The sequence below is a fragment of the Pongo abelii genome, chromosome 13, assembly GCF_028885655.2.
Source record: "Pongo abelii isolate AG06213 chromosome 13, NHGRI_mPonAbe1-v2.0_pri, whole genome shotgun sequence".
Lineage (NCBI taxonomy): Eukaryota > Metazoa > Chordata > Mammalia > Primates > Hominidae > Pongo > Pongo abelii.
In genome coordinates, this window is record NC_071998.2 from 89,276,682 (window position 1) to 89,293,873 (window position 17,192).

Below are 17,192 nucleotides of genomic sequence, written 5' to 3' on the forward strand. Positions count from 1 at the left end.
TACATCTGCCTTCATAAGGGATATTGGTCTGTATCTTTCTTATGATGTCTTTGTTTGGTTTTGGTATCAGAATAACATCAGTCTTATAAAATGAGTTGGGATGTGTCCCCTCCTCTTTTATATTTTGGAAGAATCTGTGAAGAATTGGTATTAATTTTTCTTTAAATATTTGGTGGACTTCACCAGTGAAGTCATTTGGTCCTGAGTTTTTCTTCGTGTGTAGTTATTTATTTATTTATTTTACTAATTCAATCTCTACGATGTAATTAGGTCTTTTCAGATTTTCTTCTTGCGTATATTTTAGTAAATGTGTCTTTCTAGGAATTTGTCCATTTTCATCTAAGTTATCAAATTTGTTGGCACATAGTTGTTCATAGTATTCTCATATAATCCTTTTTGTTTCTGTAAGGTTGGTAGCAATGCTCTCTTTTGTTCCCGACTTTAGTAATTTGAGTTTTCTCTCTTTTCTCAGTCTGCCTAGCTAAAGGTTTGTCAATTTTGTTGCTCTTTTCAAAGAACCTCTATTGATCTCAAACTTAGCTTAAAACAAGATTCAGGTGTGTTTGTGTGTGGGGTGTGTGTGTGTGTGTGTGTGTGTGTGTGTGTGTGTGTTTTGTACAGTTGGGCCCAGAATAAGAAAATAATGAGATTATACTTTCATGGATAGTACAGCTGAGTGACAGAAGGAAAAATTCATCAGTTGAATTAAGAGCAGAGAAGAAATTAGAACTCAGCACTCCCAATACCTGATCTTTTGCTGTAATTATTAAGGTGTCCTGTTATAAGGAGAGCCCCTGGCTCCTTGGCCTAGTGACTTCCCTTTCCCAGTCTTGCTTTCCCCATCTGAAAATACAAGAATGTAGTTCCATTGAAGAGAATCATGATGATCATGATAGGCACTACTATTTACTGAGCATCACTTTATGCTGGGTCCTGTGCTGAGCCCTGTTACATGGATTTCACAAACCACAAGTCACATGAGTTGGAGAGGGACACAGGGCCACATCCCTATAGCTAGAAGCACTGACTAGGTGGCGTAATCATCACTGCTGCCCACACTTTAACCAGGAACTGCTCCCTCCCTGACATGTCCTGGGTCTGATAAGCAGTCACGCCTGGGGTGTGGGAAAGCACAGAAACCACAACTTTAGGGCAGCGAAAGGCCTTCTAAGCCCTAGCACACATCTCTGGGAATGGGAAGCTCGCTACCTTCTGAAATAGTCCGGCTGGTCACCACCCAGCTAAACCACTATGCTTGGAAGAGCTGTTTCCATTTCATAAATTTATCAACTTTGCTTGGAGCAGTTCATGGACCATTTTCTGTTTAGGTTTAATTCCAGGCCTGCAAGGCCTGGCCAGCATGGGAGTGGTGATCCTAAAGACTTGTTCTGAAAGGATAACCTTGGGAAAGCCAGTTATCCTCCCTGAGCCTCAGTTTCCTCATCTGCAATGGGGATGTCAAACATATCCATAATGAACACTGGATGGACCCTTCCATGGCTCAAGTTCTAAGCGAAACACTATGATGCATTCCACTCACTTAATCCTCCCAAGACCAATGAAGTAAATACTATTCTCACCCTCGTTGGACAGAGAGAACTGAGATTCAAAGAGGATAAGTAACCAAAACTAAAGAGCAAGTAGGCGGTGGGGCTGAGCAGCCCTGGATGTCTAACTCCATGGTTTGAGGACTTAACCATGTGATGATACCACTTCACAGCTTTGTCCAGACAACTCGAGAGCATAAAGCACCCAACACAGTGCTCAGGAAGCTCCCTACCCCCTTCCCTAAGTATGACCTGGGTTCATGGCAGCACCAACAGTGAGTTCCAAGACCAGCCAGAGCAAAGGGGTGAAGCACACAAAGGCAGCTCTCATCTCACCAAGTTGTCTGGGGCTCTCAGCAGCCCATGGCACTTCTCTTGCAAAGTAGCCTAGCATTTTCTGTGAGCTATGACAAGTTACAGGAGGGAAGTTGCTCTATGACCCTCTGAAGCTTCCTTCCTTTCTTGGTCTCTGCGTTTTCTATGTTCCACTTCTGCTGCTGTGGCCTCTATCAGGCATGGACTCAGCTTAATATTGGTGAGACTGCCCTGGGTGCATGCTGGCGGGATAGCTGGACTTCTCAGGTCCCCTCTCTAGCCCAGCATGCTCCCAATGCACCCAGTTCCCTGTAGCTCCTTCCAACAGGTGATCTCCTGCAGGGTGCCCTCCAGGTCCACTCACCCTGGGGGGCTCAACCATGGCCTATACCCATCAAGCCTCTCTCTCGAGCTTAGATCTCTCTCCTGGGCTCCAGGTCATTCCATCCAAATGCCTGTGGGGGAGCTCTACCTCCAGCCAGCAGACCCCAAAGAACACTCATTGTCTTTTCCCTAAAACCTGATTCTCTCCTGGAAAGGACGTCACCACCCTCCTAGTCACACAAGCAAATTCAGACACTGAAGCCAGCAGAGGGAAATACTCTGCCTGAGTGACACAGAACCAGGGGTCCCTAATCAAAGTCCCGTGAGCAATCTATTTTGCTTTCTAAGAGCTCTAAGTTCATCTGAAGTCCACACGGAACATAAATGCCCAGGCTGGGCATGGTGGTGGCTCACATCTGTAATCCCGGCACTTTGGGAGGCCGAGGTGGGCAGATCACGAGGTCAGGAGTTTGAGACCAGCCTGGCCAACATAGTGAAATCCCATCTCTACTAAAAATACAAAAAGTCAGCCGGGCGTGGTGGTGGGTGCCTGTAATCCTAGCTACTATGGAGGCTGAGGCAGGAGAATCGCTTGAACACGGGAGGCAGAGGTTGCAGCGAGCTGAGATCACGCCACTGCCCTCCAGCCCAGACAACAGTGCGAGACTCCATCTCCAAAAAAAAAAAAAAGAAAAGAAAAGAAAAGAAACACCCAAACAGGATCACTATTGGATATACTTTGAATTCCTGAAAGTTTCCATCCCTTCAACTAGAGTAACAATAGCAGCAGCAGCTAATATGTATTGCATGCTTAAGACTGCCAAGCACAGTTCTAAAGCAGTCTGCATGCATTAAATGATTTAATTACCATGCTAAGCTTATAAGGCAAGTGCTACTGTATTTACATTTACTAACAAGGTAAGCAAAGCACTGAGAAACAACTTGCCAACAGCAGCACAGCCATGACTGATGGAGCCAGGATACAAACCCAGGCAGTTTGCTTCCAAATCCCAGGCCACACTGCTGCCTTTTTTTGTTTGTTTGTTTTTTTGAGACAGGGTCTCACTCTGTTGCTCAGGCTAGGATGCAGTGGTATGATCATGGCTTACTGCAGCCTTGACTTCCTGGGCTTGGGATTACAGGCACATGCCACTACGCCTGGCTAACTTTTCATTTTACTTATTGTAGAGGCAGGGTCTCAGAAGTTGCCCAGGCTGGTTTTGAACTCCTGGCCTCAAGTGGTCCTCCTGTCTTGGCCTCCCAAAGTGTTGCGATCACAGGCATGAACCACCACGCCTGGCCTATACTGCTACCTTCTTAGAAATTATCTAAAACAAAGCCTGACAACAGTAAGGTATATATATAATATATTATTAAATAAAAAAGTAATTGAGATATGATAGACACAATAAATTGCACAAGTTAAAAATGAGTAATTTGATGCTTTTGACATGTAAAGACATTTGTGAAACCATCACTACATCACATTCCATATGATCTCATTTATGCAATATGTATATAGAAAATGTAGAGGAAAGAAATATACCAAATGCTAAGAATATTTGTCTGGGTGGTAGGATAACGGATAATTAAAAAAAATACTTTACTTATAATCAAGTGATCCTCCTGCTTCAGCCTCCCTAGTAGTTGGGACTATAGGCTGTGAGCCACCTCGTCCAGTGGGTAATTTTTTATACCCTTCCAGGTGTTTCTGATTTCCTATAATGAACATGTACTACTTTTCCAATGAATTTTTTTTTTTTTTTTTTTTTGAGACAGTCTTACTCTTGTCGCCCAGGCTGGAGTGCAATGGCGTGATCTTGGCTCACTGCAACCTCTGCCTCCTGGGTTCAAGCGTTTCTCCTGCCTCAGCCTCCTGAGTAGCTGGGATTATAGGCACCTGCCACCATGCCCGGCTAATTTCTGTATTTTTAGTAGAGATGGGGTTTTGCCATGTTGGCCAGGCTGGTCTCGAACTCCTGACCTCCAGTGATCCGCCTCCTCGGCCTCCCGAAGTGCTGGGGTTATAGGCATGAGCCACTGTACCCGGCCAAATGTAATATTTTAAAGTGATGATGTGATTAATTGAAAATAAAGCCCATAACCCTCTCCCAGGGCCCATCTCCCTGCAGGAGAATCATAGCGGGTCAAGCTCCACTGAAGAGGCTGCCTGCAGCTTGGCTAGCCCCTCAGCTCTACTGGCACTTACTGTATTTCAGTTCCCAGGTGCTTAAGGGAAATATTCTGAAGGGCAGGGAAGGGCTGCAAGGCAGCTGTCACACCCACTAGCCCAGGGGGTGTTTTCACAGGGCACAGGAACTCCTCCAGCTCTGCCTCTTCTTGCCCTGGGAACAAAGAAAAGGGAAATCAATCAGCCCGGTCACTGCACTTGGAAAGACAGGTCAGGTGGGATGCTATGGTTGCAGCCCTGACTGGGAACAGGCTGGAGTTGAAGAGTTGCAGGGGCAAGCAGGCCTTCCCTGTAGGTTAACAGCAGCAAAATAGGCTTTTCACAAAATGTTCTGCAGCCAGTAAAATGATGCATTTTGCTGGTACAGCCCTCCTGCAAACCCCTTAAAAATATGCAGACCTGGCTGGGAGCGGTGGCTCATGCCTGTAATCTTAGCACTTTGGGAGGCCGAGATGGGCGGATCACCTGAGATGGGGAGTTAAGAGACCAGCCTGGCCAACATGAAGAAACCCTGTCTCTACTAAAAACACAAAATTAGCCAGGCGTGGTGGCGCATGCTTGCAATCCCAGCTACTCAGGAGGCTGAGGCAGGAGAATCACTTGAACCTGGGTGGCGGAGGTTGCGGTGGGCCGAGATCGCACCATTGCACTCCAGCCTGGGCAACAAGAGTGAAACTCCATCTCAAAAAAAAAAAAAAAGCAGACCTACAGTTAATTCTACATCTGAGAGCTCATCCTAAAGATGGAAGTGCAGACAAAACTTTATGTGCCAAGAGGTTCGTTCATTCTAGCATTGTCACAATAGCCTCAAGTTGGAAAAGATCTAAAAACTTGGGAATAGGTTAAGTATATCAGAATGTCTTCATATGACGGAATATTAATCATTCAAAACAATGTGAATAAATACTTATAAACAGGGAAACCTGTATGGAATATAATATTAAGTGGAAAAAGCCAGATTAAAAAAAATTGGGCCGGGCACAGTGGCTCACGCCTGTAATCCCAGCACTTTGGGAGGCCGAGGCAGGCAGATCATGAGGTCAGGAGATCGAGACTGTCCTAGCTAACACGGTGAAACCCCATCTCTACTAAAAATACAAAAAATTAGCCAGGCATGGTTGCAGGCGCCTGTAGTCCCAGCTACTTGGGAGGCTGAGGCAGGAGAATGGCCTGAACCCAGGAGGCGGAGCTTGCAGTGAGCCTAGATCGCACCACTGCACTCCAGCCTGGGCAACAGAGCGAGACTCTGTCTCAAAAAACAAAACAAAAACAAACAGAAAATTGGAAGGCTGGATGCTGCGGCTCACACCTGTAATCCTGCCACTTTGGGAGGCTGAGCCAGGTGGGTCACTTGAGTCAAAAGTTTGAGACCACCTGAGCAACATGGCAAAACCCCATCTCTACAAAAAACAGAAAAATTAGCTGAGTGTGGTGGTGCGTGCCTGTAGTCCCAGCTACTTGGGAGGCTGAGGTGGGTGGATCACTTGAGCCCAGGAGGTGGAGGTTGCATTGAGTGGAGATGGTGCCACTGCATTCCAGCCCTGGGCAACACAGCAAGACCCCGTCTCCAAAGAAAAAAAAAATTGGGGTTATAGTATAATCTCAATTGTACAGAAAAAGTCTCAAAGAAATATACTCCGCAATCTTAACAGTGGTTTGAGCTGCGTGATGGGATTTGAAGTGAGCAGGCTATTCTTATTGTATTTTACTGTTTTTTTTCCCAAATTTTCTACAATAAACATGGGTTACTTTATAAACAGAAAAAGAATATATATTTATCAAAAATAGATGTTTATACAGAGATTTTAAAAACACAGGCAAATATTAGGGTCACACTACTAAGTATCAAAAAACAAAGTAGGACATTTTATATTATTATATGATCTGAAATATGTTTAAATAAAAGGCAGGCAGGAGGTCATAACATAAGGTTAATACTGGCTGCCTCTGGGTGATAGGATTATAGGTTCTTTTTCTTTTCAGTCTTCCAAATGTTCTGTTTAAACAATGATTCTTCTACAGTGAGTGACTTGAAAATGTTTAATGTTAAGCAAGTTTTCAGGGCCAAGGAAGTTATTTGAAGTATAAGAGAGGGGAGGTGAAATATTTAGAAATTAACTTTGAGTGTTAGAAAAAGGAGAAAAGAGCCAAGACCACTTATGGGTTGGTATGAGCTTGATTAGACAGCCCCTGAGATCTACCAGGGCAGCAGACACTTTCCACTTGGAGCCCTCTTACTGGGAGACTGAAATATTTAGGAGTGGAGATTTATTTTTGCACTATATCTGCAAAAAGGGTGTGGGTATAAAAATATTAAATATAATGATGGGGGTCAGGGGGAGCTGTTCAACCTACCTAAGAAAAGAAACTTTGCAGTAGTTCAAACAACAACAGATAGTGTATTTATAAATTCCTAACAGGCTCCATCAGATCTGGCAGGCAGGCCAGCACTCACACTCCTCAAATGCGAGATCTTTGAGGCCCTCCCTTCCATGAATCCTCTCCCCAAACACAGACTGGGTGTTTACCCTGAGGCTTGCGAGTGGGGCTGGAGAAAGGGAGAAGAATCAAAGCACAAACTCACAGCCTAAGGAGCAGGGAAGGGGAAGAAGTGCACACCTGGGGTTAGGTGCTGGGGTAGGGGCAGTTCTGGCAGGTGGAGACAGAGTCTTTCCAATCCAGGTCAGGGAAAACTTCCTGGAGGAGGGGCACTGCAGCTGGGCCTTAAGGACTGGGGTTGATTTGAACCTGCAGGAGGAACCAGGAAGGATCTTTCTATGCCAAGCATACAGGCAACAGTAAGGGGTTTCAGACCCAGAGCTGAGTTTGCGGGGAGGAAGCCAGGAAGATGGGGTGGGGAAGGCCAAATAGAAAGGGGTGTGGGTAAGTGGCTGGATCTCATCACGATGGAAACTAGAGCTCCTAGGGGTTTGAGCAGGAGGCCGAAGAACCAAACCTGGCTTTGGGTAGAAGATCTGTAGCTGGGCCCTGTTTCCATGGGGAGGGTGTTGCGATCTGGTTGCAAATCATTTAGAAAAAAAAAAAAAAATCAAGGGCCAGGCGCAGTGGCTCATGCCTGTAATCCCAGCACTTTGGAAGGCCAAGGTGGGCAGATCACCTGAGGTCAGGAGTTCAAGATCAGCCTGGCCAACATGGGGAAACCCCTCTCTACTAAAAATACAAAAACAAACCAGGTGTGGTGATGTGTGCCTGTAGTCCCAGCTACTTGGGAGGCTGAGGCAGGAGAATCGCTTGAACCTGGGAGGCGGAGGTTGCTGTGAGCTGAGATCGCATCACTGCACTCCAGCAGCCTGGGTGACAGGGCGAGACTCCATCTCAAAAAAAACAAAAACAAAAACAAACACAAACAAACAAAAAAACCAAGAAGGATACTCTCTACCTTGTCTCCTTCAGAGTTAATGTATACAAAAATGTTTAAAAAGCCATAAAGCCGGGCTGGGCACGGTGGCTCACGCCTGTAATCCCAGCACTTTGGGAGGCTGAGGTGGGTGGATCAGGAGGTCAGGAGATTGAGACCATCCCGGCTAACACAGTGAAACCCCGTCTCTAATAAAAATACAAAAAAATTAGCCACACATGGTGGCATGCGCCTTTAGTCCTAGCTACTTGGGAGGCTGAGGCAGGAGAATCATTTGAACCCAGGAGGCGGAGGTTGCAGTGAGGCAAGATCGCGCCACTGTACTCCAGCCTGGGTGACAGAGTGAGACTCTATCTCAAAAAAAAAAAACAAAAAAAAAGCCATAAAGCCCCATATTGTGGACTCACATCTTTCAAAGTAACCTTTAAGCCACTCTGAACTGATTCAAAATAAATAAAACTTTTTTATTTATCAATATTTTAACCATCTTATTCTCCTTCATTCAAAGCAAACCAAAAAAACTTAACAGTTTCTCTAAGATTTTGATATCTTAGCAGTACTTCCCTTACTGCTAATATCTGTTTTCTTGTAAGTGCCACCTGTGTGGCCCTAGATCAACTCTGAGACTACACAGAGCCAAGTCCTGGGGGTTGTCATCACTGGTGGGTTTTACCAATGAGGAAATAGCCACTCAGAGAGGGTGAGTTTTATGGCCAAAGTCAAAGCTAGCAGGTGACACCGTTATAGACTCAAACAAGTCCCCACTTTTGCTTTTCCCATTAAACAATGTGGCTTATCAGGGCAGCCTTTCTAACAAGCAGATCATCTAAGACAGGAGGGGCTGCCCATGAAGGCACAAGCTCCCAATGCAAAGGAGTGTGCAAGGCACGGGTGGCACAGGATGGCGATGCCCCAACAGAGACCAGCACTTCCCACAGGAGGCAGAATCAATGACCTGAGGCTGTAGTCTGGGGCACCCTGGAGAAATGCTCTCCATGAGTGACCACACAGAGGATTTTCAGCAGCATTTATTTGTAATTCTCCTTTTGTGTGAGCTCTGAGGGTTGTCCCACCACCAGTGGGAAGAAGTCACTGCCTAGACAAAAAAAGGGCCTGGCCCAGGAGGTCACTGCCTCCCTAGAGGGCCCTGGACGAGTGCCTGGCTGCCCCTTAGCTTTGGGAGGCAGGTTATGAGTCTGCAGCCTAGGGTTTGAATTTCAGCACTGACATTTTCTTACTACATGACCTAGGACAGGTCTCTTGACCTCTTTGAGCCTTAGTTTCCTGGTCTATGAAATGGAAATAGCACTAACTACCCTATAAAATTATTGTGAGGATTAAATAAGATGATGCATGTAAAGTGTTGGGGCAGCAGGCATATTTCATGACGGTACACATTTATACAGGTCCTTTGTAAACTGTAGCTTACTGTGGCAACTTGCTATTCTTATTATTATAAATCTCGTGGGTTCCCTTTGATCTTTCTTAGCTCTGCGGAGACCGTTGTTTAGGTAAAGTATAAAATAAAGTTGTAAATCCTTAAAAGCAGGAGAGAACATGCCTTGCAGATTGCTCAAGAGCAGTGACGAGACACTTTTTACCAGAAGTCTCTGACTCAAAGTCAGACATGGGTCAGGAGGTTTTCAATGACCTGGGAGCTGGCAGCTGCTTCCTCAGGAAGGGTGGAGGCGGGCGAGGTGGGGCAGCCTGCTCCACGTAGCTAATCCAGGCCTTGCTGACTTGCCCAAGACACCAGAAACATCTTTCTAGGTGGGCTGGGAAGGTTTTGCCAGGCCCTGGGTCTGGGAGGAGAGTGCAGGCTTGCTGCAAGGCGAGGAAAGGCTTCAAGAGGAGAAGCTCACGTCCCTGCTTCCTGAGTCTCAGGCAGCATCCTCCTCAGGAGACTGGAACCCAGGTCATCACAGCAGCTCCATCCCTTTCTCCAATGCCCACAGGAGGGGCTGGCCTGGAAGAGGCCTGCCTTGTGTGCTGAAGCAAAGCCGCAGAATTAAAGAACCTGCAAAAGGTTCCCCACAGCAGAAGAGGGCTGAGGATCCCAGAGCCGTTCTTCCACAATCTGCTTCTTCAAATTTCAGTTAAGACACACAGGAATTCTATTATTGCAGAGGTTTCTCCTGGCCTCTAGTCTGGTGCTGATCTTTGCAGCAGCATCAACCCAGGCTGCAGTTTTCTGCAAAACCAGGGTTGTCTGGCTCCCTGGCAGATGGGGAGTGGGGGCTGGAGCAGAAGCAAAGAAACCCTTCAAAAGAAACTCCAAAGAAATTACTAATGATTATTAAGAATAAAAGGAACAGTTATTATAATAATAACAGCACCTATATATGTTTGTGTATATACTATTATGATAGTAATAGCATGGGTGTGTTCTATGCACAGACATATGGACATAGAATAACAATATTATTAGGACAACTCCCATGTATTGAGCACTTACTATGTGCCTGAGGTTATGCTAAGAGGTTTACATTCCTTTCCTCATTTAATTATAAAGTTTAGTGTATTGACTTACACATTCACTCCACAAATATCCAATGTGCCAGGCAGGACACCAGGGAGGTGACACTGGCAACAAAAAAAAGGTCCCCACCCTTAAGGGCTAGCGGGTGGAGATGGACAAGGACAGGGGTAATTATTAATAGAACACAATGGAACAGGTCTCCCTTGAAGGGTTTGAAAAAAGTGTTGAGGGCCCAGAGAGAATCCAGCTGACAAAGTCGGAGAAGGCTTCCAGGAGGTGGCTGGCAAGAAGAGGAGGCAATGCTGGAGCTTGGCCATAGAGAATAAGCAAGAATTTACCAGGCAAAGGAGAGAGAGAGCAGAGACTCTGCCGAAGCATCAAGCCCAAGGTGGGGACTGGGGGAGCAGGCAGAAGTAAGATCAGGAGGGATGAGCCCTGAGCGCAGGAGTGGGGTGGTGGGTGGCGTTGGATGGCAATGACGGTTCAGGGTCAGGTTTAAGAAAGCTCACTCAGGCTGCAGAGAAGGGGATGGGTTCTGGCACAGGCCTCCACATGGGGACACTGGAAAGGAGGCCACTGTGACTTTGAGAGATGAGGTCTGACCTGGGCAGTGGCAGCGAGAAAGGCCTGGGTCTGATGTATGGGTCAGAGGGCAAAAATGGCCAGCACAGTGATTGACTGGACTCACTGGCTGGAATTGAGGAAGGGTGGAGGGCAACTACTAGTGGGTACATGGGGGGAAATCTACTGAGAGGAGGGAAGGGAAACAGGGAGAAGGGTTGGTGCAGATGTACTCAGCTATGGACATGCAAAGCACCCAGGTACAGAGGTCCAGGGAGTACTTGGTAACAAGTCCTGCCCTTGCCTATTTGGCCTCCCTGTCAACTGAACATGAAGCACTTTAGACACAGTGTGGCTTTGTACTGGGATCTGATTTTCCACATTCTTGCAGGGGCAGCTGTGAGGTGGTCCATACCGATCCTAAAACCTGCCAATCATGTTCCTGGCTGCAGCGTGGGGGTGGGAGGGTGTGGTCTCCTGGACTCTTCCACGTTGGGATGATCCAAGATTTGGGATCAAGAAACTTCATTTGTGAGTCATCTGGGGGAAAAGGATCCTATCTTACGGGAACACCAGTGATAAAAATCATTGATCTGGCCAGGCATGGTGGCTCATGCCTGTAATCCCAGTACTTTGGGGAGGCTGAGGCGGGTGGATCACGAGGTTAGGAGTTCAAGATCAGCCTAGCCAAGATGGTGAAACCCTGTCTCTACTAAAAATACAAAAATTAGCCAGGCGTGGTGGCACGTGCCTGTAATCCCAGCTGCTCGGGAGGCTGAGGCAGAGAATTGCTTAAACCCAGGAGGTGGAAGTTGCAGTGAGCCGAGATTGCACCATTGCACTCCAGCCTGGGCAACAGAATGAGACTCCAGCTCAAAAAAAAAAAAAAAAAAAAAAAAAAAATCACTGATCTACCCAACTCACGACACAAATCTACAACACTGCATTTTCTTATTAACCTTCCTCACAGCAATTCTGTGAAAGTTTGATTTCTTGAGGCCTTCCATAATAGTCATCACAATAGTAGCTCACAAGTATTGGGTTCTGACCATGTGCAGGCATTATTCTAACCATTTTAGGTATATGAATTCATTTAATCCTCATAACATCCCTAAGAAGTAGGGATAATTTATAAACCTCATCTTATGGGGAAGGAAACAAGCTCAGAAAGGTTAAACAACTTGCCTAAAATTATAAAGGACTAGGATTTGAACCCAGGCAGCCTGGCCTCAGCCCAAATTCTTGCCCTAACTAATCCTGAGTCACATCCCTGGCTCTCTGCTTCCTTAGCAGAGGGCTCCTTCCGCTCATTCCCAGCAGGAGGGTAAAGGCTTAATCACCAGAGCCCTGGGTGTGCAGGCAGGAGGGTAGCCCATTGGGTACCTAGCTCAAGGTGCAGGACAGGCCCATTCCCAGCCAGGGCGGCATCAGGGGTGGCAGGAGGTGCCGGCGGGCTGTTGTGGAACTCCCAGCGCTTCATCTGCAGCTGCTGCAGCCAGTACAGCATCGCTTGCTTGGTGGCGGCCTGAGAAGCACAAGGATTAGTTGGCAAGGCCCTGTGCCCGCAGGGTGGCACTGGGTGCGGGGAGAGGGGAAGGTCGTGGGAGGCTTAGGAATGCTCTCTTTCCCAGGAAAAAAAAAGGGTCACTGTAGGTATGTATGCTTCCTGGCCACAGAAGATCATCAGGCTCTGGTCTCCCACTCAGAGGTTCTTAGCTGCTCTGGGCCTCAGTTAGCTCATCTGTACTCTGGTGACAATAAGACTCACTGCATAGGACAATGATGAGGATGAAATGAGACAAGGGTATCACACAGTATTTGACACACAGTAGGTGCTCAAAATGTGCTCACTGGATAGAGGAATTTGGAGGTGCTGTGAGAGGGGGAGGTGCACTGAATTCTGATATGCGTGGGTTCCTGATACCATCACTATCTCTGTGTGACATCTCCAAGTCTTTGCTGCCTTTTGTGGAATAGGAGTAATCCTTCTTGCCTTGGGGATGCACTGGAATCATGGATATGAATGGGGACTGGAAAGCCGCATGCACATTGTGACAACATGGTGGCACCTTCCAGGTGCTCTGGCCCTCCAAACAAGTTCATGGTAAATGCTGGTCATTAGTCTCCCAGCACTGCCTGGCGGTGGTCCAAACATCCACTTTCACATCCAATAACTCCTGGATTCTTCAGGAGGGAGGCAAGGCAGGAGTGAGCAGCCCTTTCTACAGATGGAGAAACTAAACCTCTGAAGTCGCCCAGGCATGTGGTGGTAGAGTTGGTCCCAGAACCCTGGTCTATAAGTTGGATTTTATGGCCAGGAGATTAGTGGCTTCGTAAAGAAGACCTGAGATCAGTTGAGGTGGGCTGCAGAAGATGAACAGCTCACCGGGCATGGATGGGGATTCTCACAGAGCTGCCTGCAATCAAGGCAGCATGAGAACAGCAGCGGGCTACATGGCAACAGAGGCAAACTCCCTATCTCAGGGGTTCACTGGTGTGCACTATGCCGGGGGGAGTCTGTGAAAGAGACCCTCAGGCTGTCACACAGGTATCAATAAGATAAATGATGCCCACCAGTGTTCTCTTTCCATACACTCTCCCAGAGAGACCGCAGCACTTCCCAGGTCTTCCCCATGACCTTAATGCTGATGAGCTCCAGCCAAACCTACATACCCCATTTTATTAATTCATTTGACAAGGGTATACTGAGCATTGACATATGTGTCAGAGATAGTGCTAGGCACTGAATACAGGGGTGAGCCAACACACATGGTCCCTGTCCTCTTGGAACTTGAGAGTCTCCTGCAGGGGACATGTACCTGGATGTTCCATGGGCTCCTCATCCTGAGTTCCCTCCTGTCAGTGACTGACCCAACCAGGCAGTCAGCCAGTTACTCCGCCCACTCCTGGACACTCAGGGCTGTATCATGGTTTCCTACTTTTGCTCAGGGTGCTCTCTTGGCCTGGAATACCTTTCTCCCTCTTGTCTGCTTGCCAATTATTTCTTCTTTCAAGCCTTGGGTGTGTCCCTCCTCCAGATGCCTTTCTGGCTAGCCCCTTCCACTTGGTGGAACTGACTCCTCCTGTCACCACACTTTTTTGCACAGACTTATCCCAGTGTCTCTACAGAACATTATAGGGTGCATGCAGGTTCTCCGTCAGTCTCTCCCACCAGACTTTAAGCTGTCTGAGAACCAGGGGTGGGGGTGCATTAGCTCCACACCCCAGAGCCAAGTGCAGAGCCAGGAGCAATGGAATACTATTATAAAGACCATGTGTTGAAGACCCTGCATACAGCAGTCAACCTGTGGAAGAGACACATAGACCCAGGAACCACATGACCTCGAAAATGCCTTCCCTGGCCAGGGATTCCTGAGTTTCATTATTTTAACCAAGTCCCCCAGCCTGGTCACCCACCAAGTCCAGTCAGTAAAGGAGAACTGAACCCATGGGCATCCACAGATACCCACTTAGCTGGAGGTGGGGTTGGAGGGGTGGAAAGATGGGGATGGGGTGGGGAAGGCTATCTCCTGGCACATTCTTCTCTGATGCCCATAGAATACTTAGCCCAGATCTGTCCTTCCAGTTAAGTTATGGGACACCGCCTCTTGACATTAGCACTCTGACCTTGGTTCCATCACCTTGTGTGTGCATGTGTGCTTATGCAACAAAAAATTATTAAGTACCCCACTAGGTACCAGGCTGTATTCTAGGTGATGAAATTAATTCAACAATTTGTACATGCCTGTGATGTGTCAAATGCTTACAAACCACCTAGGTTCTGAGAGGTTAAGTAACTTGTCCAGGGTCGCACAGCTAGTAAGTAGCAAATGTACAATTTGAATCCAAGCCCGTCTGATTTCAAAGAATGTGGCCTTTCTACTGCTTTAGGCTTTCTCAGTTAAACATGATGATAAAACCTACCCCTTGCTGCTGATAGGAAAACAGGTTTAGGCATGCCTAGATGAACAATCTAGGCTGATCAGTGAAACCTAAGTGTTTATTTTCCTAATCCCTGCCAGTCTCTTCTCAGCATTCACTGACCTTGGCCAAAACATCAAGAAACGGGAATCAGAATCCTGGCCTTGAGAGAGGATTGCAAAGACCATATTTTGACTTACTGAGGTCTCAGGTAAGAAAGTTAAGGTAACTGCACTGTCAGGCACACCCAAAAGTAAAAGTTTTGATTCAGCACTGAGAGGTAGAAAGACTATGAGATTCCAAGATACCCTACTCTCTAGACGCATGGACCTTGGGCCAGTCCTTTCATCTCCCTCTGACTCAGTTTCTTGATCCGTAAAATGGGTCTGTCTTCCCTGCCTTGTGGGAACCCAACGAGGAAATGGGTGGGAATGCACTTTGCAAAGCACAAAGTTCTTGGAACACGTCGGTGACGACAGTTCCAGTCAATTTACTGTGTCCACTTCACACTCGCGCCCAGCCTTGCCCTGCGAAAAGGGGACCTCACGCCGCTGGAAAGGAGAAAGTCGTTCCAGGAATTTACCTTCAGGGTAATAACCCGGCTGGGAGTCTTGATTTCGAAGATCCCCTCCTCAGCGTCCGCCTTGCAGTCAAACACTGCACTGGAGAGGTCGATGCTGTCCAAGGGATTAGCATCCTGCGCCGTCCGCGAGTAATACAGCTGACATTTCCTTTCGTCGTAGAAAAACCAGCGGGATTTCCAGCCCCGGATGGGCCCTTTGCCCCCGAACTTACTTAAATACCCACAGAGTTTCTTGGGGACCGCCTCCAGGGACCGGGCGCAGTCCCCCGATTCTTCCTCCGGAGGCGGCACCTGTGGATCCCTGGCAGACTCTTCGGACCCAGGGGCAGAGGAGCTGGACTCCGGGGCGTTCTCCCCGGCGCCCTCCATCGCTGCCAGCCGGAGATCGCGGAGGGACGAGGGGTCCGCGGGACCACCGGGGACAAATCTCGGAGACTCGGCGGGCAGCTTCCCAAAGGGAGACACCTGGGCGGGGGCGGGGCCGACGGCGGACCCGCCCCCAGGAAGCCACAGGGTCTGGACTGGGTGCGGTGCGCGCGCCTCAAAGACCGCAAACCCAGGTTACGGCGGCTGGCCACGCCCCTCCACCGCCAGGCCACGCCCCTGCAGCGCTCAGTCGGCTCCCCGCAAGGCCCGGCTGCTTCCGGCTTTTTCTCCGCGCCAGTCAGCCATCTTTACTGAGGGCAGAGGGCAGCCGTGCTCCCTGGCTTCAGGTTAAAGGCGTAGTGGCACTGAGTTAGGTTAACCGCTGGCAGAGAAGCCTGTCCCTGGCTACACTTCCCTGGTAGTTCGCATAGTCACCTAGAAAGATGGTGCTTTCTTGCACGATGGGCTGCTTGTTCCCTCCCTGTGCCGCGCGGGGCACCGTCGGACGGCGCATCTCGCGGCCATTGGCTGAAAGGAACACCGCTGGGAGGCCCTTCTTCCGGCGTCGCCCGGGCAGCGCGGCTCCGGAGCTGTCTGCCACTCTTCTCCCTGGTGTTTCTTCAGCCCCGTCAATGACGCCGCGGACGGCCTTCTTATCCCTCGCCTGACCGCGGTGGCCTCCCCAGCTCTCTGTCCTGGCTCCTATTCGCCTCCTGACAGCGCTGGTTGTGTTGCTTGGGTTGCCCAGGCGCGGCCGCTGCGCTGCGGAAACCCAGTGCCACTCCTGGGGCGTAGTTGGGTGCAGTACATTTGTTTATTTTTATTTTGTTATTGCTATTATTATTTTTAGAGACGGTCTGGCTCTGTCACCCAGGCTGGAGCGCAGTGGCGCGATCAGAGCTCACTGCAGTCTCCGCCTCCCGGGCTCAAGCCATCCTCCCGCCTCAGTCTCCCGAGTAGCTGAGACCGCAACAGCGCACCACCACACCCGGCTAATTTTTTAATTGTTTTTTGCAGAGAGGGGGGTCTTGAGCTCCTGGCCTCAAGCGATCTCCTGCCTCGGCCTCCTAAAGTGCTGAAATTACAGGCGAGAGCCACCGCGCCAGGCTGTTTTGTAAATAAATAAAAGAATTTAGGGTTTGACTAACTTGCTCAACTTCTGCCTCATTTTACCTGTTTCCCCTTAAACTTCTCCCCTTCCCTCCTAAGGCGCATTTCTCCATTAGGGCTGCGAAGCCCAATTCCGTCCAGCTTTCTTTAGGAGCTTCTTTCCGCCTTTCTCTTGCCCTTTGTTCAGCCCTTCCTCTTACTTCATCGTCTCCCCCTCAGCCATCGTTAACGAGACCCTCATGCACACTCAGTGATATTGACAAGAAGCAGGGTGGGGGTAAAGGCGAGGGCTCTGGAGTCTATTTGCATAATTTTCAGATTCCCACTCTGCAATACTGAGTGATTTACTCAACCTAAAAATGGAGATAACACTTCTTCCCACCCATCCCCGACCCGCCGCCAGACAACTAATGAAA

General features: G+C 48.3%; 1 protein-coding gene across 2 annotated transcripts in view; it reads right to left on the minus strand.

The window, feature by feature from the left end:
* TBC1D2 (TBC1 domain family member 2) overlaps positions 1 to 16,597 on the minus strand; it is a 56,199-nt gene extending 39,602 nt beyond the window's left edge. Inside the window, exons 1-3 of one of the 2 annotated variants that reach the window (XM_054520352.2) lie at positions 15,301 to 16,597; positions 12,180 to 12,321; positions 4,396 to 4,531 (exon numbers count right to left, since the gene is read on the minus strand). In XM_054520352.2, the coding sequence (XP_054376327.2) occupies positions 4,396 to 4,531; positions 12,180 to 12,321; positions 15,301 to 15,669 (647 nt within the window). In that variant the 5' untranslated portion in view covers positions 15,670 to 16,597. The remainder of the gene's footprint in view (positions 1 to 4,395; positions 4,532 to 12,179; positions 12,322 to 15,300) is intronic. The other variant, XM_024252599.3, reaches the window with a different exon arrangement.
* Between the last annotated feature and the right edge of the window lie 595 nt (positions 16,598 to 17,192).